This window comes from Aricia agestis, chromosome 6, assembly GCF_905147365.1.
Source record: "Aricia agestis chromosome 6, ilAriAges1.1, whole genome shotgun sequence".
Taxonomy (NCBI): Eukaryota; Metazoa; Arthropoda; class Insecta; order Lepidoptera; family Lycaenidae; genus Aricia; species Aricia agestis.
Window position 1 is genome coordinate 18,944,824 of NC_056411.1, and position 20,176 is coordinate 18,964,999.

At 37.4% G+C, this 20,176-nt stretch overlaps 3 protein-coding genes and 1 long non-coding RNA gene across 6 annotated transcripts in view; 2 read left to right on the forward strand and 2 right to left on the reverse strand.

Moving 5' to 3' along the window:
- LOC121728239 overlaps positions 1-20,176 on the reverse strand; it is a 157,806-nt gene that overhangs the window by 91,877 nt on the left and 45,753 nt on the right. The window lies entirely within an intron of this gene.
- LOC121728343 lies at positions 1,476-3,494 on the forward strand. Of its 2 annotated transcripts, none has more exons than XM_042116507.1 (2): positions 1,476-1,772; positions 2,082-3,494. In XM_042116507.1, the coding sequence occupies exon 2, from the start codon at positions 2,101-2,103 to the stop codon at positions 3,139-3,141; it is 1,041 nt and encodes a 346-aa protein (XP_041972441.1). In that variant the 5' UTR covers positions 1,476-1,772; positions 2,082-2,100; the 3' UTR covers positions 3,142-3,494. The 2 variants fall into 2 exon arrangements, with proteins under 2 accessions (XP_041972441.1, XP_041972440.1); XM_042116506.1 differs by having other exon boundaries at positions 1,476-1,765.
- On the reverse strand, positions 4,613-14,906 carry LOC121728356. Its single transcript, XR_006035785.1, has 3 exons — positions 14,816-14,906; positions 8,299-8,303; positions 4,613-4,623 (listed from the first exon to the last, which is right to left on the reverse strand). It is a non-coding gene; the product is annotated as an uncharacterized LOC121728356 (long non-coding RNA).
- On the forward strand, positions 15,573-18,946 carry LOC121728346. Of its 2 annotated transcripts, XM_042116511.1 has the most exons (4): positions 15,573-16,062; positions 16,598-16,757; positions 18,296-18,453; positions 18,732-18,946. In XM_042116511.1, the coding sequence occupies exons 1-4, from the start codon at positions 15,882-15,884 to the stop codon at positions 18,920-18,922; spliced, it is 690 nt and encodes a 229-aa protein (XP_041972445.1). In that variant the 5' UTR covers positions 15,573-15,881; the 3' UTR covers positions 18,923-18,946. The 2 variants fall into 2 exon arrangements, with proteins under 2 accessions (XP_041972445.1, XP_041972444.1); XM_042116510.1 differs by lacking the exons at positions 15,573-16,062; positions 16,598-16,757 and adding an exon at positions 17,345-18,050.

Below are 20,176 nucleotides of genomic sequence, written 5' to 3' on the forward strand. Positions count from 1 at the left end.
GTAAATCCTAACCAACTACATAAAATATTATGGTGGTAAAAGTTCGTATCGCAAACCTTTTCGGACATTTACCATTAGGAATTGGTAGATCTTAGGTTTTACTAGAAAATCTTAGGATTTACTGTAGTTCGAGGTTTTACAGTAACATAATGTATAATAAAGCAGACGCGAGCTGGCAACGTCACGTTTTATTCAAAACACAACTTGCTGAATAATTATTATTACGTCTTGTCCTTATGTACTCTGTGCTTTTACTAAGATAAACATCGGCCAAGTGCGAGTTAAACTCGCGCACGAAGGGCTCCGTACCATTGTTATAGCGGCAACAGATATACACAAACTGTGAAAATTTCAGAAATCTAGCTAAGTATAGCGGTTCTTGAGTTACAGCCTGGAGACTCACAGACAGACTAAAAAATATAAAATGTATACGTATACGTATAATATGACTTATAAGTAATAAGTACCACCCAAAAGCTGTTTATCTGTTCTGTGTGTGTTCTCCATAGGACGTGATTTTGGACCTACCGTCTTATATGGAGCTTAAATAATTATGTATTTCTTGATAATTTTATGTGCGTATCTTAGTAAGTCCTATACGGTATACCGTATACCGTATACCTCGATCTCATAAATCATAATTCATAATTATTCTCAACCGAAATAAAAGTCTAGTGTAGGGTCGCAGTTAATGTTATTTTAGTTAAAATATACTTACAACGTAACTCGAGAGTTCAAAATTCTCCATCATCATCCATACAAATTACAATTATTATTGGTCGAAGCGCCCACTATACCTACTTAATCTATCGATCAAAAAATCGGCCAAGTGCGAGTGGACTCGCGCACGAAGTGTTCTGTACCGTTATAGAGCAAAAATAGGCCAAAAACTTTGTTTTTTGTATGGGAGCCCCCTTAATTTTTTTTTATTTTATTATTATTCTTAAATATTAAAGTAGACATATAATTAAGGGCTTTGTGAAAATATCAAGTGCCTACCTGTTGCTATTATTGATATCGAGCAAAAAAGGCCAAAAAATCACGTTTGTTGTATGGTGGCCTCCTTTAAATATAAATTTTATTTTGTTTTTAGTATTTGTTGTTATAGGGGCAATCAATATACACAATCTGTGAAAATTTCAGAACTCTAGCTATAGCGGTTCTTGAAATACAGCCTGGAGACAGACAGACGGACAGACAACGAATTGTCATGAATAGGTTTTCAGTTTTCACCCTTTGGGTACGGAAGTCAGAATCCTAAAAACAGCATTTTTATTTTTTATTCAATAACCAAAGTATAATAATTATATTATTATTTATTTGCTTATATAAAAAAAGTTTATTTTCAATCACAAAACTAAATAGAAACACAAACTAGGATATAGCTAGAATTGTCACAGCCCCATTGTATATACGTACCGCGCGGTAGGCATTTTATTTTGAAGAAACGGGCGAGACAAAGTACTGAATGAATAGATAGTATTACCACAGTATTACCGTTTCTGTGTGGCCGTCTCGTTTCACGCACACATGAACGTCGTCTATACGCCCGCTCACCGATCTTCCCGACACAAAATTGTTCAGTACCACGCCGCGCGCCTCCGAGTTCGGTCGCCGCGTTGTAAATTGCAATAGTGCTAATTATAAATTAAATTATGGCAACCACTTCAAACAATTGTAGATACTGCAGTGTGTACGGGTGCCTGAATACGACGGCGAATAAACCACATCTGTCATTTTTTCAACTTCCTGCTGACCTTAAAAGGTGATAAGTTAGTAAAATTACTTTGTCACTCGTCATGTATTCATCCATGATTCCAATTTCCAACTACGTAATTCAATACGTTTTGATTTTTATGTTAACGTGACTACATGTCTACATGAATGGCGATAATAATACCAATTTAAAATATGTATGTTACGGATTGGCCGCGCAGGAAAAAACTATAATTTGTGTCTTTTCTTTACATTAAAAGTAAATAAACAATAAAGAAGTTTATAAACTATAACGTTAAGTAATCGGGAATACATATTATATTTAGTTTAGTTATACATATATATGTGTATAAATATTTTTTCAGACGCAACGAGTGGCTTCGTATGATGTGCCGGGAAGATTTAGCAGACAAGAATTTCACAAGTTACAAAGTTTGCGAAGAACATTTTAACGAACAAGATATTCTACCGTGTCAACAAGTTAAAAGATTGAAAACCACAGCAATACCAACCACTAATCTGCCATACTTGCTAAAAGAAGATGCAGAGACCCAGACCACAAACAGCTACGCTGAGCCACGGAGCGAAACAGTCCAAACAGAAAAAATGTCCAAAATCCATAAAAATACTCAAACTAATCAAGTTCTTTTGTATCGTACTGCTACCGTGAAAAAGTTAAAGCGTGAACTCGGAGAGTGCCAAAGACAGCTTAGATTAAATGAAATCAACAGTAAAAATCCGAAGATCCAAAGGGCCATTTTACGCAAGTTAAGCGATAATTTGCTATCGAAGCAACTTGCTATGGTAGTAAAAGCGAACGCCGATTTAAAATGCGACAAGGAGTATATTCAATTTTGTCTGAATCTATACGACACTAGTCCGGCAGCCTACTGCTTTTTACGAGATACGTTAGCTATGCCGAGTCCAGTGACTTTAATGAAATTGAAAACTGAGATACCGACTGGTTCACAAACGACGACCTCGACGAATACAAATAATTTTACACATACCTTATACGCAAGTTTAGGTGTACTCGATTTCGCCGCAACTTCAGATGATTTCGACGAAACAGACGCGATTAATTTAGAAGATTTTGACGTGAATTCAGGTGGTTTCGACGCAATGACCTCCAACACAAAGTATGCAGACGCGTCGACCTCCACGACGACAGATAAATTACAAGCCACCAATACGAGTAATTTAAAAACGACGGCCTTCACCGAAACAATTAATTCTGCCTCTAGTCCTGAAGCCTCCAGTTGTCTACGAAGTGCATTATGTGCGGCTAAATCAAAAACTGTAAAAGAAAATAATTTAGAAGCAAAAACTTCCACTAACACAAATAATTCTGTGGCAATGATCATCTGTGATATTCCGCCGACCGTTCCACCAGAGCATTATGATCCATTAGAAAATATCATGTAAACTTCTAACGGCGTAACAGAACATTCTAACACGGCTACGTTTATACCGCGCGCACCTAAAAAGATCGCTCGGATAAAATGGATCGGAATGGTACAGTTTTTGACTTTTAGGTCCCCCTACTAGGGCAATAATTCTTGTTGCCTTCAACACTTCTGTTTGCCCTAGTAGGAAAAGGGTGTACAGATCAGTAATCAGACGGGTCGTTATTTAGAGTCGGATCAGACACGTTATTGGTTGCTATTGTACCTATACATGCGCCTATTTCGCTCCAGTTTCGCCGAAATCTTAAAGTTACCCGCGGCCTATATCATCATAATATTATATTTTTATTGTAGTACCTTATAAACTTTCGAAAAATAATATCTAAAGCAGATTATATATAATATAATATGCACAGCTATTGATTTTGCATTCTTGTGTACTTGTATTTGGGTATTTTTAGTTGGACGTTTAAAAGAAATGACGGATTTTGTTAATCTGATGTTTTATTTTTTATGTTAGGTAATAGGTTAGATTTTTTGTTACTGTTAAGTAGACTGTTAGTAATTGTAAACTTGATACCAGGGAAACATCACATCACACAAGCACGTGTTATTGTAATCATTCTTACCGAAATGATCACAAGGAAAAAGTGTTACTAACAGCCTCGCTCAGAGATATTATAATATGTATTTAATGATGATTGATCTTAAATTGAATGATGAGATTGACATTTGACAGACAATGTAAAATGCATAGAGCTTAACGCCAAAATATTAATTTTATTAAGTAACTAGCTGTCCCGGCAAACGTTGTTTTGTATATATTTTTTGGTATGAAAAATAGATGTTGGCCGATTCTCAGACCTACTCAATATGCTCACAAAATTTCATGAGAATCGGGTCAAGCCGTTTCGGAGGAGTATGGCAACGAAAACTGTGACACGAGAATTTTATATATTAGATCAATGTTCGTCTCTCTCTGCGTACGGCAATAGTCTGTCAAGAATTTTTACAGTAGACGCTAAGCTAAATTTTCTAATCGATATAACTTTCAATTGATTTTCATTTTTTTGTTACAGTATTACAATTACTTAGATTTAAGTAAGTGGTAACGGAAAAAGTGGACCACTATTTAAAAATAAATATAAATTCAAATTAATACAATCATAATGTTTTATTTTTACAATCATACTCAATCCACATAATAAACCTTAATAAAATAGTTTTGCTGAGTTTTATTTTGCAGTTATCTGGGTCCATCTGCTGTGTGATCACTGATCAGTGATCAGTAGACTAGCGCGTCCATTGAATTTTCAGTCGGACAAACATACAGACAGGCACAATATTGTTTTTACCTAGGAACTCGGCTTCAATTATTTGTTTGAAAATTATTTATTCAAAGGCATATTTCAAATATTGTATACTTGATAGGTTTTTCTCTCGTACTTTTAAGAGGAGTCCACACCGCCCTTTTTTCCATACAAACGTTGTCCCCTGTTTCCTCCCTGGATAATGCTAGTAGAGTTATAATTTTTTTCCTGAATATCTACGGCCACTAATACAATGTCCCTATGTTTTCTTTTTTTTCATAATTTAATTATTAAATAAGATATGAACGTTCAAATACCCAAAAAAATGGCCAGATTTTCCGCTGTGTTCAAACGTCCAGAAAACAGATTTGGCTAGATTATACAAAAAAATCAAAACATGAACACAGCTCAATCCTTTTTTTAATCTTTAATGAAAAAAACTACTTAAATCGGTTAAGTTTTGGAGAAGGAATCAGGGGACAACGAATCGTTGATTTTCTGGATTTTCTGCAGTTGTCTCTATAGGCTTGAGGTAAGGGAGACAGCTATAGATATTATACGTACTTTTTTTTCATTTCTCTAGCCCCTGGTGTATCCTCTTAATATTGGTATGGATTTTTAAATAACGCGAGCTGGCAACGTCGCAGTTTAGTCGCGCACGTTTTTGACATAGTATAAATAAGAAAGTGAAGTAGGATATCTCCGGTGTGTCCGGCCGGGCCGCCCAATCCGCGATGTAATTGCCTACTGTTAGGGTTGTCAATTTTAGCAATATAACACGTCATCTCTTATTAGTCCAATTATTAGTCAATAAAGTTCAACAATGGTTTTCCTATCAAATACATTAGAAATGTATTCAAGATACAGAGCAGCATTATTTTAAATATAAAAAATTGGCCAAGTGCGAGTCGGACTCGCGCACGAAGGGTTCCGTACCGTTAAATAGAGCAAAAATAGAGAATTTTTTTTTTTGTATGTGTGCCCCCCTGAATTCTTTATTTTATTTTAATTGTATTAATTTATAATTACTAGCTGTTTGACCGAGCTTTGCTCGGTATTCAATAAAACACGAATAAAATGACATTTTCTAAAAATGATTCCTAGCTAGATCGATTTATCGCCCCCAAAACCCCCTATATACTAAATTTCATGAAAATCGTTGGAGCCGATTCCGAGATTCCAATTATATAATATATAGATACAAGATTTGCTCGTTTAAGAGGATACACCAGGGGCGAGAGACATTGAAAATAAGTATTTGAAAATGTATTGCTGTCTCACCAATCTCAAGTCTCCCACCGCAGAGCGCGATAGAGACAACACGACAAAAGTTCTAATAAAAGAACAGAAAATCTTCGATTCGTTGTCCGCTGATTCCTTCTCCAAAATGTAACCGATTTAAGTAATTTTTTCATTAAGAATTAAAGCAAGGCTTGAGCTGTGTTCCTATGTTTTATTTTTTTTTTTGTATATTTTAGCCAGTTTTGTTTTCTGGGTGTTTGAACACAAAGGAAAATCTGGCCATTTTTTTGGGTTTTTGGACGTTCTTATCTTTTTTAATAATTAAATTATGAAAAAAAAGAAAACATAGGGACATGCTAATAGTGGCCATAGATATTCAGGAAAAAAATCATAACTCTACCGGCATTATCCAGGGAGGAAACAGGGGACAGCGTTTGTATGGAAAAACGGCGGTGTGGAATCCTCTTAAAGATATAAGATTAAATATTAAATTAGATTTTGTGAAAATTTCAAGTGTCTACAAGTTGTCATTATGAATTACGAGCTAAAAAGACCAAAACAATTACGTTTGTTGGTACCCCCTTAAATATTAAATAACTATATTTTGTTTTTAGTAAATACTATATGAAGAAAACACTCTGGACTGTATAATATCTTATATTCACCTCTAAACTCTTCATACTTTCATACCATTTCTAATACAACAATGTCAGTGCTTGTCATAAAACATAGACCATAAATACATATACGTTATACACTATAAACAAAATAAAGTTAATATTGTCATAGCGGCTCCAGAAATATATAATCTGTGAAAATTTCATTCGTCTACTTATAGCGGTTCTCGAGTTACAGCCTGGAGGCAGGCAGACAGACGGACAGACATTGAAGTCTCAGTAATAGTGTCCCGTTTTCACCTTTGGGTACGAAACCCTAAAAAAGATAAAATAAACCGGCCGGCGACGGCGCGGGCGGCGGCAATTCTGGAATTACAATGAGATTTTGTTAAAACTTAAAATTTATACGTATGCGTGCGGCGACGCATAACTCATAAGCCATAAGGGCCGCGGAACACCGGAATGGCAGCGGCGCGGCGAGCACTTTCAGTGTCATAATATAATTTTAAACTATATCTTCATTTTTGTAATACATAGTATCGCTGGAGAACACACATCGCAATGTATTACAATAATGAAGATAGAGTTTAAAATCATATGACACTGAAAGTGCTCGTCGCGCTGCTGCCATTCCGGTGTGGCGCGGTCCTTAATACTATGGCGCACACTGTATACATGATAAAAGCCGCGCGCGGTGCGTTTGTACTTTGTATGAAGACTTACTTCCCCAGTCCCCTCATTATATTATTATGTACTGGTAACTGTACTATGTTTTTACATATAGCTACCAGATGACAAGTAAATAAATAACAAATGTAATATTAAAATTATATAACAATTTTGACGTTTTACATCTTCAGACGTTTGCCTTACTAAATAGTAATAGTCACATGCTCACATCACATTGTACAATGTATCATACTGCATTTATACATTCGCGTTCGCTATTCGCCTCGTCATTCGACGTTGATTCGACGAAACATTCGTATACGAATGCTGTCGCGAACTTTGTCGCGAACTACCGTTCACACATTCGTGGGGTGATTCATTTTGACATTCGCACACGAACATGGAGGACGTGTTCATATTATGATAGCAATGTTGAATGAAAAATATGAATGAATTATTATAGCGATATTTTGGGTTCTAAATGAGCTCTTCCTTTTTGTAAAATTCTAGGAATTCTAAAATTCGCCTTTCACTCCACTCCATTTTTATTACATAATAAGAATAATACTAAAATATACTAATAATAATATTTATTAAAAACCAAAATATATTCCCTTATTATATTAGCCAAACTGCATAGTAGTTTGTCGGCGGGCTACGTGCTCATAAATATTACTAAGAAACTAATAAATATAATTCTTATTATACTTTAACAACAAAATAATATAATCTTATAAGATTGTACTAACATTATTATAATAATAACATGATAACATAATACTATACACTGTACTAAAAATAGGCTTATTTTCAGTACAGTGTACTATGTATGTTCAGCTTTGTACACGTCCTGTAGGGTCGGACGCTAGCTGTCAACTGAATGCAGGCGAATGTAAAAGTAACACGAATGCCACGAATAGCGAGGCGAAGTGCGAGGCGAATAGCGAGCGCACTGTTTACACATTCGTGTTCGTCATTCGCCTCGTGATTCGCCTCGCTATTCGTGCGAATGTATAAATGCGGTATCAAATGTAGAACTCGAGACTCGGCCGTCTCGTTTCACGCACACATGAGCGTCGTTTACAGGCCAGCTCACCGATCTTCCCGACACAAAATTGTTTAGTACCGCGCCGCGCGCCACCGGAGTCGGTCGCCGCGTTGTAAATTATTGTAATGATGGCGACCACCACATGCAAGGGACGTGTATACTGCTGTGTGTACGGGTGCCTGAATTCGAATTTGAATAAACCAGATCTGTCATTTTTTCAACTTCCTTCTGACATTGAAAGGTAATAATCTAGTGAAATTACTACGCAATCAATGTTCTTTAATAGCAACACTGCCTATAATATTGTTATTAAAGATTATGTATATGTCCAATAATTATTTTATATTTCCAAAGTCATCGTTTTCGGATCCAAGTTCCAACCTAGGAATAATAATTATTGGTCTCTTTGACGCCCGCAACTCGGTGGTGCATAAATTCCTTTATAATATAAGACTGTCCCCACATTCTTTCCCGCCTCCAAAATATCTCTTTTCTAAATTGCATTCAATTGAAGTATTTTTTCAGGCGTAACGAGTGGCTTCGTCTGATATGCAGGGAAGATTTAACGGACAAGAATTATACGAGCTTCAAAGTTTGCGAAGAACATTTCAACGAGCAAGATATTGCAGTGAGTCAACGTAACAAGAGATTAATGACCAAAGCGATACCTATCATTAATTTGCCGTCCTTGGCGAGAGTAGCCGCCGGGACCCAAACTATAGATGGCAACACCGCGCCACGGAGCCAACCAGTGCAAACAGATAAAATATACCCAATCAATAAAAACACTCAGACCGCTCAATATCTTTTGCTCGATACTCCTCTAGTGAAAAAGTTTAAATCTGAAATTTCAGAGTGCAAAAAACAAGCTAGATCAAATGAAATCTGCGATAGAAGTAAACAGGTACAAAAAGCGACTTTACATAAGTTAAGCGACAAATTCCTGTCGAAGAACCTAGCTATGATAGTAAAAGCGAACGCCGATTTGAAAAGTCATAGTCATGGGAACAGATACGATCGAAACTATATTGAATTTTGTTTAAATTTATACGATACTAGTCCGTCAGGCTACGATTTTCTACAAAGTGTATTCTGTTTGCCGAACTCGGCGAAACTTCATACACTAAAATCTAAGGCTCAAGATGATTTAGATGCAACGACCTCCACGAATACGTGTAATTTCGACGACCCCACAAATACAGACGCAAATTCAGATGATGACGCAACGACCCCCGTGAAAACGGCAAATTTAAACGACACTACCTCCAACATAAAGTATTCAGACGCATCGACTTCCACGACTACAGATAAAATATTACTCGCAACGAAACCCACCAATACTTGTAATAATTTAGAAGCGACGACATCCACCGACAAGTCTGCCACTAGTCCAGAAGCCTTTAGTTTTCTTCGAAGTGCGTTACGTGCGACTAAAACAAAAACTGAGGAAGAAAACAATTTAGAAACAACGACCTCCTCCATTACAAATAATTTAGAAGCAACGAATTCTACGACCAGAAGGAACTTGGAAGCGGCAACTTCCTCGAATACAAATAACTTTGCAATGATCATTTGTGATATTCCCCCCAACTCTCCTTCATATTATGATCCATTACAAATGTAAAGTTATAAATAAAGAAGTAAACTGATAAAGGATATGAGAGCGCCTTGTATAGGCCGCGCAAAACTAAGCTCGCTCGGCAAAAATAGAAGATGAATCATAATTTATGAAAAGCGAGTAACGAACGAGATAATTCGAAAGGATTATGTGCCTGAAGTTCCGAACGTTCAAGTGAACGAATTAGCTACAAAACAAAAACAACTTATCTTGTGTATCAAAATATAATATGCATCATAGTGAGATAAGGGGACACTTTTAGAGGGTGCAAATGTTATTTCTAACTCAAAAAATAGTCACCCCTAAAACCCACCCTTATAATTCCAAGTCGATTTTCTTCCACCCCACAGTGATTGAAAATTCTAAAAAAATTCATGCTAGTATATTTATAGATCCTACATACGATGGTAATATTTTCAACTTGCGGACTCACCCCTAAAACTTACCCTTAAAATTCAAAGTCGATTTTCTACCATACCACAGTGATTGAAAATTCTAAAAAAATTCATGCTAGTATACTTATAGATCCTACATACGATGGTAATATTTTCAACTTGCGGACTCACCCCTAAAAATTACCCTTAAAATTCAAAGTCGATTTTCTCCCACACCACAGTGATTGAAAATTCTAAAAAAATTCATGCTAGTATATTTTAAGATCCTACATACGATGGTAATATTTTCAACTTGCGGACTCACCCCTAAAACTTACCCTTAAAATTCAAAGTCGATTTTCTCCCACACCACAGTGATTGAAAATTCTAAAAAAATTCATGCTAGTATACTTATAGATCCTACATACGATGGTAATATTTTCAACTTGCGGACTCACCCCTAAAACTTACCCTTAAAATTCAAAGTCGATTTTCTACCATACCACAGTGATTGAAAATTCTAAAAAAATTCATGCTAGTATACTTATAGATCCCACATACGATGGTAATATTTTCAACTTGCGGACTCACCCCTAAAACTTACCCTTAAAATTCAAAGTCGATTTTCTACCATACCACAGTGATTGAAAATTCTAAAAAAAATCATGCTAGTATATTTTAAGATCCTACATACGATGGTAATATTTTCAACTTGCGGACTCACCCCTAAAAATTACCCTTAAAATTCAAAGTCGATTTTCTCCCACACCACAGTGATTGAAAATTCTAAAAAAATTCATGCTAGTATATTTTACGATCCTACATACGATGGTAATATTTTCAACTTGCGGACTCACCCCTAAAACTTACCCTTAAAATTCAAAGTCGATTTTCTACTATACCACAGTGATTGAAAATTCTAAAAAAATTCATGCTAGTATACTTATAGATCCTACATACGATGGTAGTATTTTCAACTTGCGGACTCACCCCTAAAACTTACCCTTAAAATTCAAAGTCGATTTTCTCCCACACCACAGTGATCGAAAATTCTAAAAAAATTCATGCTAGTATATTTTAACATCCTACATACGATGGTAATATTTTCAACTTGCGGACTCACCCCTAAAACTTACCCTTAAAATTCAAAGTCGATTTTCTACCATACCACAGTGATTGAAAATTCTAAAAAAAATCATGCTAGTATACTTATAGATCCTACATACGATGGTAATATTTTCAACTTGCGGACTCACCCCTAAAAATTACCCTTAAAATTCAAAGTCGATTTTCTCCCACACTACAGTGATTGAAAATTCTAAAAAAATTCATGCTAGTATACTTATAGATCCTACATACGATGGTAATATTTTCAACTTGCGGACTCACCCCTAAAACTTACCCTTAAAATTCAAAGTCGATTTTCTACCATACCACAGTGATTGAAAATTCTAAAAAAATTCATGCTAGTATACTTATAGATCCTACATACGATGGTAATATTTTCATTTTATTAACTTATTAACATCGTATGTAGGATCTATAAGTATACTAGCATGAATTTTTTTAGAATTTTCAATCACTGTGGTATGGGAGAAAATCGACTTTGAATTTTAAGGGTAATTTTTAGGGGTGAGTCCGCAAGTTGAAAATATTACCATCGTATGTAGGATCTATAAGTATACTAGCATGATTTTTTTTAGAATTTTCAATCACTGTGGTATGGTAGAAAATCGACTTTGAATTTTAAGGGTAAGTTTTAGGGGTGAGTCCGCAAGTTGAAAATATTACCATCGTATGTAGGATCTATAAGTATACTAGCATGAATTTTTTTAGAATTTTCAATCACTGTGGTATGGTAGAAAATCGACTTTGAATTTTAAGGGTAAGTTTTAGGGGTGAGTCCGCAAGTTGAAAATATTACCATCGTATGTAGGATCTATAAGTATACTAGCATGAATTTTTTTAGAATTTTCAATCACTGTGGTATGGTAGAAAATCGACTTTGAATTTTAAGGGTAAGTTTTAGGGGTGAGTCCGCAAGTTGAAAATATTACCATCGTATGTAGGATCTATAAGTATACTAGCATAAATTTTTTTAGAATTTTCAATCACTGTGGTATGGTAGAAAATCGACTTTGAATTTTAAGGGTAAGTTTTAGGGGTGAGTCCGCAAGTTGAAAATATTACCATCGTATGTAGGATCTTAAAATATACTAGCATGAATTTTTTTAGAATTTTCAATCACTGTGGTGTGGGAGAAAATCGACTTTGAATTTTAAGGGTAAGTTTTAGGGGTGAGTCCGCAAGTTGAAAATATTACCATCGTATGTAGGATCTTAAAATATACTAGCATGAATTTTTTTAGAATTTTCAATCACTGTGGTGTGGGAGAAAATCGACTTTGAATTTTAAGGGTAATTTTTAGGGGTGAGTCCGCAAGTTGAAAATATTACCATCGTATGTAGGATCTATAAGTATACTAGCATGAATTTTTTTAGAATTTTCAATCACTGTGGTATGGTAGAAAATCGACTTTGAATTTTAAGGGTAAGTTTTAGGGGTGAGTCCGCAAGTTGAAAATATTACCATCGTATGTAGGATCTATAAGTATACTAGCATGAATTTTTTTAGAATTTTCAATCACTGTGGTATGGTAGAAAATCGACTTTGAATTTTAAGGGTAAGTTTTAGGGGTGAGTCCGCAAGTTGAAAATATTACCATCGTATGTAGGATCTATAAGTATACTAGCATGAATTTTTTTAGAATTTTCAATCACTGTGGTGTGGGAGAAAATCGACTTTGAATTTTAAGGGTAAGTTTTAGGGGTGAGTCCGCAAGTTGAAAATATTACCATCGTATGTAGGATCTAGAAGTATACTAGCATGAATTTTTTTTAGAATTTTCAATCACTGTGGTGTGGGAGAAAATCGACTTTGAATTTTAAGGGTAAGTTTTAGGGGTGAGTCCGCAAGTTGAAAATATTACCATCGTATGTAGGATCTATAAGTATACTAGCATGAATTTTTTTAGAATTTTCAATCACTGTGGTGTGGGAGAAAATCGACTTTGAATTTTAAGGGTAAGTTTTAGGGGTGAGTCCGCAAGTTGAAAATATTACCATCGTATGTAGGATCTATAAGTATACTAGCATGAATTTTTTTAGAATTTTCAATCACTGTGGTGTGGGAGAAAATCGACTTTGAATTTTAAGGGTAAGTTTTAGGGGTGAGTCCGCAAGTTGAAAATATTACCATCGTATGTAGGATCTATAAGTATACTAGCATGAATTTTTTTAGAATTTTCAATCACTGTGGTGTGGGAGAAAATCGACTTTGAATTTTAAGGGTAAGTTTTAGGGGTGAGTCCGCAAGTTGAAAATATTACCATCGTATGTAGGATCTATAAATATACTAGCATGATTTTTTTTAGAATTTTCAATCACTGTGGGGTCGAAGAAAATCGACTTGGAATTATAAGGGTGGGTTTTAGGGGTGACTATTTTTTGAGTTAGAAATAACATTTGCACCCTCTAAAAGTGTCCCCTTATCTCACTATGATGCATATTATATTTTGATACACAAGATAAGTTGTTTTTGTTTTGTAGCTAATTCGTTCACTTGAACGTTCGGAACTTCAGGCACATAAAGGATTAGGGTCACGCTATTGATAGATTTGATAAGGGTTGTTGATCATTATATTTTGTAGATTGCGATTGCGCCTATTGCCCCTCCAGTTTCGCCGAGAAATCTTAAAGATGTGCGCGGCCTATATGTTATCATCAAGTTATTTTAGGTTCTGTTTTTTAAGGCTTCTTACAGACGAACCGCACTAATTGTCGATGGCACGCGTCGACAATTAGTGCGACAAGTGCCGTTCGTCTGAGAAGCCTCATTGTATCTTTTTTAACGTTTAAAAGACTTGACAGATTGGTTGACTTCATATGTATTTTATTTTGTATTTGTAAGGTAAAGGCTACGAATAATAAAAACTAAGGAATCGTAACTCCCATACTATTACCGTTTTAAATTTGGTTCCTTTTGATCTGTCATGTAACCTAGTACCGCTCAAGGTCATCTAAATATTGCAAATGTATTGAAATGTGTACCTAAGGTACACTTTTTTGACAAGTATTGTGGAGCATGTTTTTTGACGGAGTTACTTTTCCTTAGCTTTTATTCGTAGGGTAAAGGTAAAAAATATTTTGTAAATATTTGTACTGCATTTTAGATACAAATACAACCACTTTTTAATCGTACCTAGAGATAAGACTAAAACTTACTATTCCTAGTTCCTACTACTACTAATGTAATAAACAATTTTTATATTCATATTTTTTGTTCTTCCATAACCAAACTATTAAAATATACAATACACATAATAATAATAATAGTTATTATTTAGATTACTTACATAAACAATTTTCATAAAAACCTCAAAATCTGCTGCTGTAAGACCATTAGTGTAAAATATTTAAAACAATCTAGTGGAATACTAACAAATAAAACATCAGATCAGCTGTTAGCGTTCATAAGCCTAAGACCTAGGTCACAAGCTTTTCCAGCACACGAGCTGTTCAGAATTATTATACCGAGACTGTATGCGACTTGCGTGCGTTAGAATAAAGAAGCGAAAAAGAAAACTTGTCGGCTAGGGTATCTAGTATCTACTATTTCTGCTGACTTAGGGCCTGTTTCACCACTTCCTGTTAAGTGACGATTAGGCCACCAATTAACTTGACAGATCAAGTATGGAGAATCTGTCAAAAAAATTATGAATAGCCTATTCGGCACTTTATCAGAAAGTGGTGAAACAGGCCTTTAGCATGGTTACCAAAGAAACCGTTTCTTTCCACGGAAGAGTAGACGAAATGACAGATAGGCAAAGGAAATCCACCATTTTGTCTACAAAGTGTAACAAAACTAAGTGATAAATGATAATACTTTAGGGTCACGAGTATGTGTTCCTTGTAGAGAGTCCACTGTGAAAATAAAGAGTTCACTGTGAAAGTAGCAGCACTGAAAGACCAATTTTTTTTTCAGTTTTAAGTAGGAAAACTCGTGACGCTAGGAAGCTTGCCCATACAAATCTTCGTAAGCGCTGTGTTTTGCCGGGTTAGTGAGTTTACCGGAGGCCCAATCCCCTACCCTATTCCCTTCCCTACCCTCCCCTATTCCCTTCCCTACCCTACCCTATTACTCGATTCCCTCTTAAAAGGCCGGCAACGCACCTGCAGCTCTTCTGGTGCTGCAAGTGTCCATGGGCGACGGAAGTTGCTTTCCATCAGGTGACCCGTTTGCTCGTTTGCCCCCTTATTTCATAAAATAATCGTCATATAGTTTCACTGTTTCAGGGCCCACTAAAAATCTACCCGCGACCCACACTTTGGGAAATATTGCACTAAAGTATTATCACCTAGTTTTGTTACACCCTGTATAAAATCTGTCAGTTTGTCTGTTATGCTAAGCCTGCTAGATATGCGGTAGTGAGGACGTGAGGAGGGCGGGCGCCGGGCGGTATCGGCGCGCGACTGCGTCCCGCGGGTCGCGGGGGGTCGCGGCGCGGCGTACGGCAGTCGCACGCGGACTTCGCCCGCCGTGCGTCCGTTTTGTCGCAACTCGATATTGTCGAGACGTTCTGTCGCAACCATTCCATGCACCTTGTGATAATAGATTCGCGTTTTATCGCTGTTTCTTTTTGTTATCTTTTGTAACTTATAAAGCGAGATTGAATACATTTTTTTAAACAGTTGTCTACATTCTTTTTTTATTACCGCAAATTTCCGCTGACTTCTTCTACAAATCATGTTTTTAAACTTCAAATAATTAGTGCTCGTAATCGAACGAACCACTCACACACGGGACCTTTAACCTTATCGCCATGAAGACAGAGTTCAAGTTCAACGCCATAAAGCTGATCGAGGAGGTGCGGAAGCGACCGCTGCTGTACAGCACGGCGGGGCCGGTGGACCGGGAGCAGAAGCTGGCGCTGTGGCGTCAGGTCGGCGCCGCGCTCTACCCCGATTGGGGAGACTTCAACAAGGCCGCGTGCTACGATCGCAGTGCGTAATAATTGTGATTTGTGCTACCTTAGGGCTTAGGGTCAATTCAGACCGCAACATGACGTATACTTATAGATATGCATTTCTAAAGTATGGATTTGAAAGACGTCTCAACTCTGACGCAATTGAAATCTGTCGTTGCTACTCGCTTTGGAACACAGCACGAGAGCACATCAAAATAATTGGCGCCTGCCTCATTGAGATTTGAGAGTTCTACTATTCTACTACCAGCTCATGAGCGCTTGACTCGCGGGTCGCGCGTGACTCGTTAGTGCAATAGCTTGCGAATTGCGATCAGTGACATTTTACGAGAATTCGACCCCAAGCAATGAAGTTAGCAGCGCCGCTTCTACGTGCAAAAATTTAAGATTCTAGTTACTGACATTTCTAATTTTTATGTGAAATTAATTGAGCAATAATTGTCGATAATCGATATTACGATTAACGAGTACATTCCATTAGGGTACTCCAGGCTGTGTCGTCTACGTACATGAGCTATATGTCTCCACTCTACACAATGATACTCTTCTTGCAGTCCTGACCCTGCAGCGCAAGTGGCGGTCTCTCCGCGACGCGTACAACCGCGAGATCCGGCTGCGGCAGCAGCCCGGCCCGCGCCGCAGCCGCCGCGTCTACATCTACTTCAAGCGGCTCTCCTTCCTCGGCAAGTTCGAGGGCGACGTACACAGCGAGGAGTGAGTATAGTCTACGAGCTATGGACAATTTCCGGTTTTCGGGATAAACCTATATTATGAATAATAACCTATCCCTATCCCTAATCTATCGGACCAGGTAGATTTCCTAATCGTTTAGTGCCCAGAACGGTTCCCTAGACCCAAGACCAATTTTACCCTTTCTACTTATTTTGTTTTGTTACTCACAATTATTTTCTACAAGGCTAACAAAGCTAATGACCGCTTTGCCTATATTGAAGGGTAAAATCAGATTATTATAAAGTATTGAGTCAGCAAAACAACAGTAAAATTATTGAATCCAACTTGTACAACAGTCAAGACGCACAACTTGGCAGTTGGCAACTTGGCACCTGCCTCAAAACTTATGCGTAAGTTTGTGACCTCATCACCTCATTGTATTACATAATATAATATGGATAAAACTTTCAAATTACCAACAATCGCGTGTAAAATGTAAATATACAAATAAAATATAAGATTAATTTCATCGAACATGCCCGTCGAGTTGCGCCTTATTGACCTTGAATCGGAGCGATTCGGGGCCGAGCGGGCCGGCGCGGTGGCGAAGGGGAATCGGGGTCCAACGCGAGAGAACCATTCATAAACATAGCCCGTCCTTGTCGCTCCTACGTTATAATCGTCAATACGTCTCCTTTACCCCGAATTTAGTGCGTCGCGAAACATGTCGCAGGCGGGCGATTCCGATCCGCTCGAGCCAAATTACGAGCTGTTAAAAAGTAAAATGGGGAGTCAGATGCTCCTCCACAGCGGCCACGCGTACTACATGCACAGAAATAACCAAAACTCCAGTATGTGGACGTGCATCAACAGGAAGAAGTTAAAATGCAGGGGCTCGGTGAAGCTGAGCGACGAGAATGATCTAGTTAGCGTCAAACATCAGCATACCTCGCAGTGCGAGCCCGACCATCGTAAACTCGAGGTTCGAAAAGCTCTTCGCGAGTTATGCGAGGCAGTAGGTACTACCAGCGACCCTATAAGGAGGCTCTACGAGCTGAAGATGGCGGAACTGAGGGAGAAAGGGCTAGGGTCCATGGTACCGAAGTTCGATTCCGTGAATTCGATGTTGTACAGAGCAAGGAACCGAGCAAGAGATGTAAAGACTGACGTCACAAGTCGGGGTGAAGAGAGCACGACTGAGAATCACGTAAACAGCCAAGAATGTCAAGGTCAAGATGATCTAGGCCAGGACAGTAAATCTTTCTCAGCAGTCAAGCTGAGACATAGGAGTCCAGTTTTTATTTTTCGTGGATCGCCCGGTGCCGGTGCTAAAATGTAATTAATCACCAGATCATTAATATTCTAACTCCTAAACAGTCCATACTAAAATAAATCCGAAAATGGGTGTCTGTCTGTTACCCCTTCACGCCCAAACCACCCGATTTTGTTAAAATTTGGCATGATGATAATTCGAGTACGGGAAGGGACTTTCCCGGAAAAATGTACGACCAAATTACCCTTTTGTAGCTAGACGTATCAATGTCCAATACCTGCTATTTCAAAACTGAAACTCTTTCCAGTGATCCCGAAGGTGAGAACGAGACGCTGGACGCCGAACCCCTGTCGGAGCCCGAGCCGAAGCCCAAGGCTAAGAAGACCAAGAAGAAAAAGAAGAGGAGGCGGCGATCTGACAGTTCGGAAACCCAGCAGAGGGACGAGGAGCCTTCAGAATCACCAGGTAGGCTGATCACCTGATTATGGAATGGTATATCATATTATTATATAATGTGCATCTTTTAGCTCGGCGAAACCGGAAGAGGAATGTGATGATATTTAGGTCACTAGGGGAGTCGAGCGAGGCGAGCACAGGGACATGATATTGGTACATTAGTCAAAAAATGTGTAATAATTGTACACATTTGCCGCCTGCCGAGCCGAGCGTAAATTCTCTGACAGACTTCGCCGAGTTGTCTTACAGTTGTGTGCAGCCTATAACGTGGTGACTGCTATCCCCAGGTGGTTCCAGCGACAGCGACCGTCTGTTCCTGCTGTCCTTCCTGCCGGAGATGCAGCGCCTGCCGCCCCACATCAAGATGTGGGCTCGAACCCGCATCGCCAACGTCATGCAGGAAGCCGTCTCCTACCACTACGACAACCAGCCCCTCCCAGATACTGACATCAAGCACGCCAACGTGAATACTGAATAGGTGTTATTAAATAATTTTATTATATATATGGGGTATTTTATTTCAACTCTCAAGTCGGAAATTAAATTACTCCGTATAAACTCATGCTTTTTTAAAAGTTGGATTTAGGAGGAACTTTTGAATTAACATGACATTCTGTCTACTCTGACGGAAGAAAACTGGCCAAAAATGATAATATACCGTGAGTGAGCAGAGTGAGCCATAAGCATCGGCGAAATTAAATCGTCATGACTCATGACTGAGGAAAATAACAATTGACAACATTTCAAAATTTTAACATGGCTTTATTATTATTTTATTCTTAGATATGAAGGTAGATTTAAAATAAGGCGACACATGTTTCTTGCTTTTTTTCAAAATTATATTATAAGAGTTATGACACCTAAAAATAGATTTAAATCCTTCGTATCGCCAAGTGACGTCACACTTACGTCTTCAACGGTTAAGGCGCTGTGGACAGTGTGGTTGTTGCAACTACGTAAAATGGGTTTTTTAAAACACGTTTTTAGTAAAGGAAATGTCATTATTTAAGTATAAAATAAGTACCGTCAATGATGAATGAAAAACTCAAAGCAGATATTATGTTACTACCGCGCGCGTTGTGAAGATTCAAATACGGCCCAATTGGGCCGTCTGTTGTTTAGTCTGCATCGAGCGCAGTCACGAACGTGCCGCGTCTTGTATTACCTAAATAAATTGAAAATGACGTCGTGCGTGTTTCGAAAATACACCAATTATGACTCAAAAGAAAATCAAAACACATGGAATCTCTTACCACATGTCTTGATTGCAATAAAGATTATTTACATTTTCAATTATTTTTTCGAACAATCTGGAAAAAATCGAATTTTCGTCATAGCTCAGGCGAAGAAAGAGACAGCGATACGATTCGACGTTTAAAAATAGAACTGTCTCTTTTACGTAAATGGTTTTTCGTATCTTTTGTTTCACTTATCTGTCAAATTTGTCAATTTTGAATTTGAAAATTGTTCGGAAGAGATTTAAGCCGGAAAAAAGTATGGACAATGGACATAACAGATCTGTATACTCGTAAGTAGAATATCATTGAGTACCGTTTTAAAATTGAGAAAATTTCCTATAAGTACGCAAAGTTATATCAGTACACAATTTGAAAAATTCTGCTCGATAGAAAAAAATCTCAAAGATGACTGTTATAACGCTGTTTTTCATAATTAAATCATTTTATGGCTAAATTACACACTTTCTAGAAAAAACAAAAAATGTAGTATATTA

Excerpts from the sequence above, each read along its gene's own strand:
- LOC121728346 (XM_042116510.1), top strand. The coding sequence starts at position 17,440 with ATGTCGCAGGCGGGCGATTCCGATCCGCTCGAGCCAAATTACGAGCTG. Across the intron at positions 18,051-18,295 it reads CCCGGTGCCGGTGCTAAAAT|TGATCCCGAAGGTGAGAACG; the intron begins GTAATTAATCAC and ends AACTCTTTCCAG. Across the intron at positions 18,454-18,731 it reads GGAGCCTTCAGAATCACCAG|GTGGTTCCAGCGACAGCGAC; the intron begins GTAGGCTGATCA and ends TGCTATCCCCAG.
- LOC121728343 (XM_042116506.1), top strand. The coding sequence starts at position 1,656 with ATGGCAACCACTTCAAACAATTGTAGATACTGCAGTGTGTACGGGTGC. Across the intron at positions 1,766-2,081 it reads CTTCCTGCTGACCTTAAAAG|ACGCAACGAGTGGCTTCGTA; the intron begins GTGATAAGTTAG and ends ATATTTTTTCAG.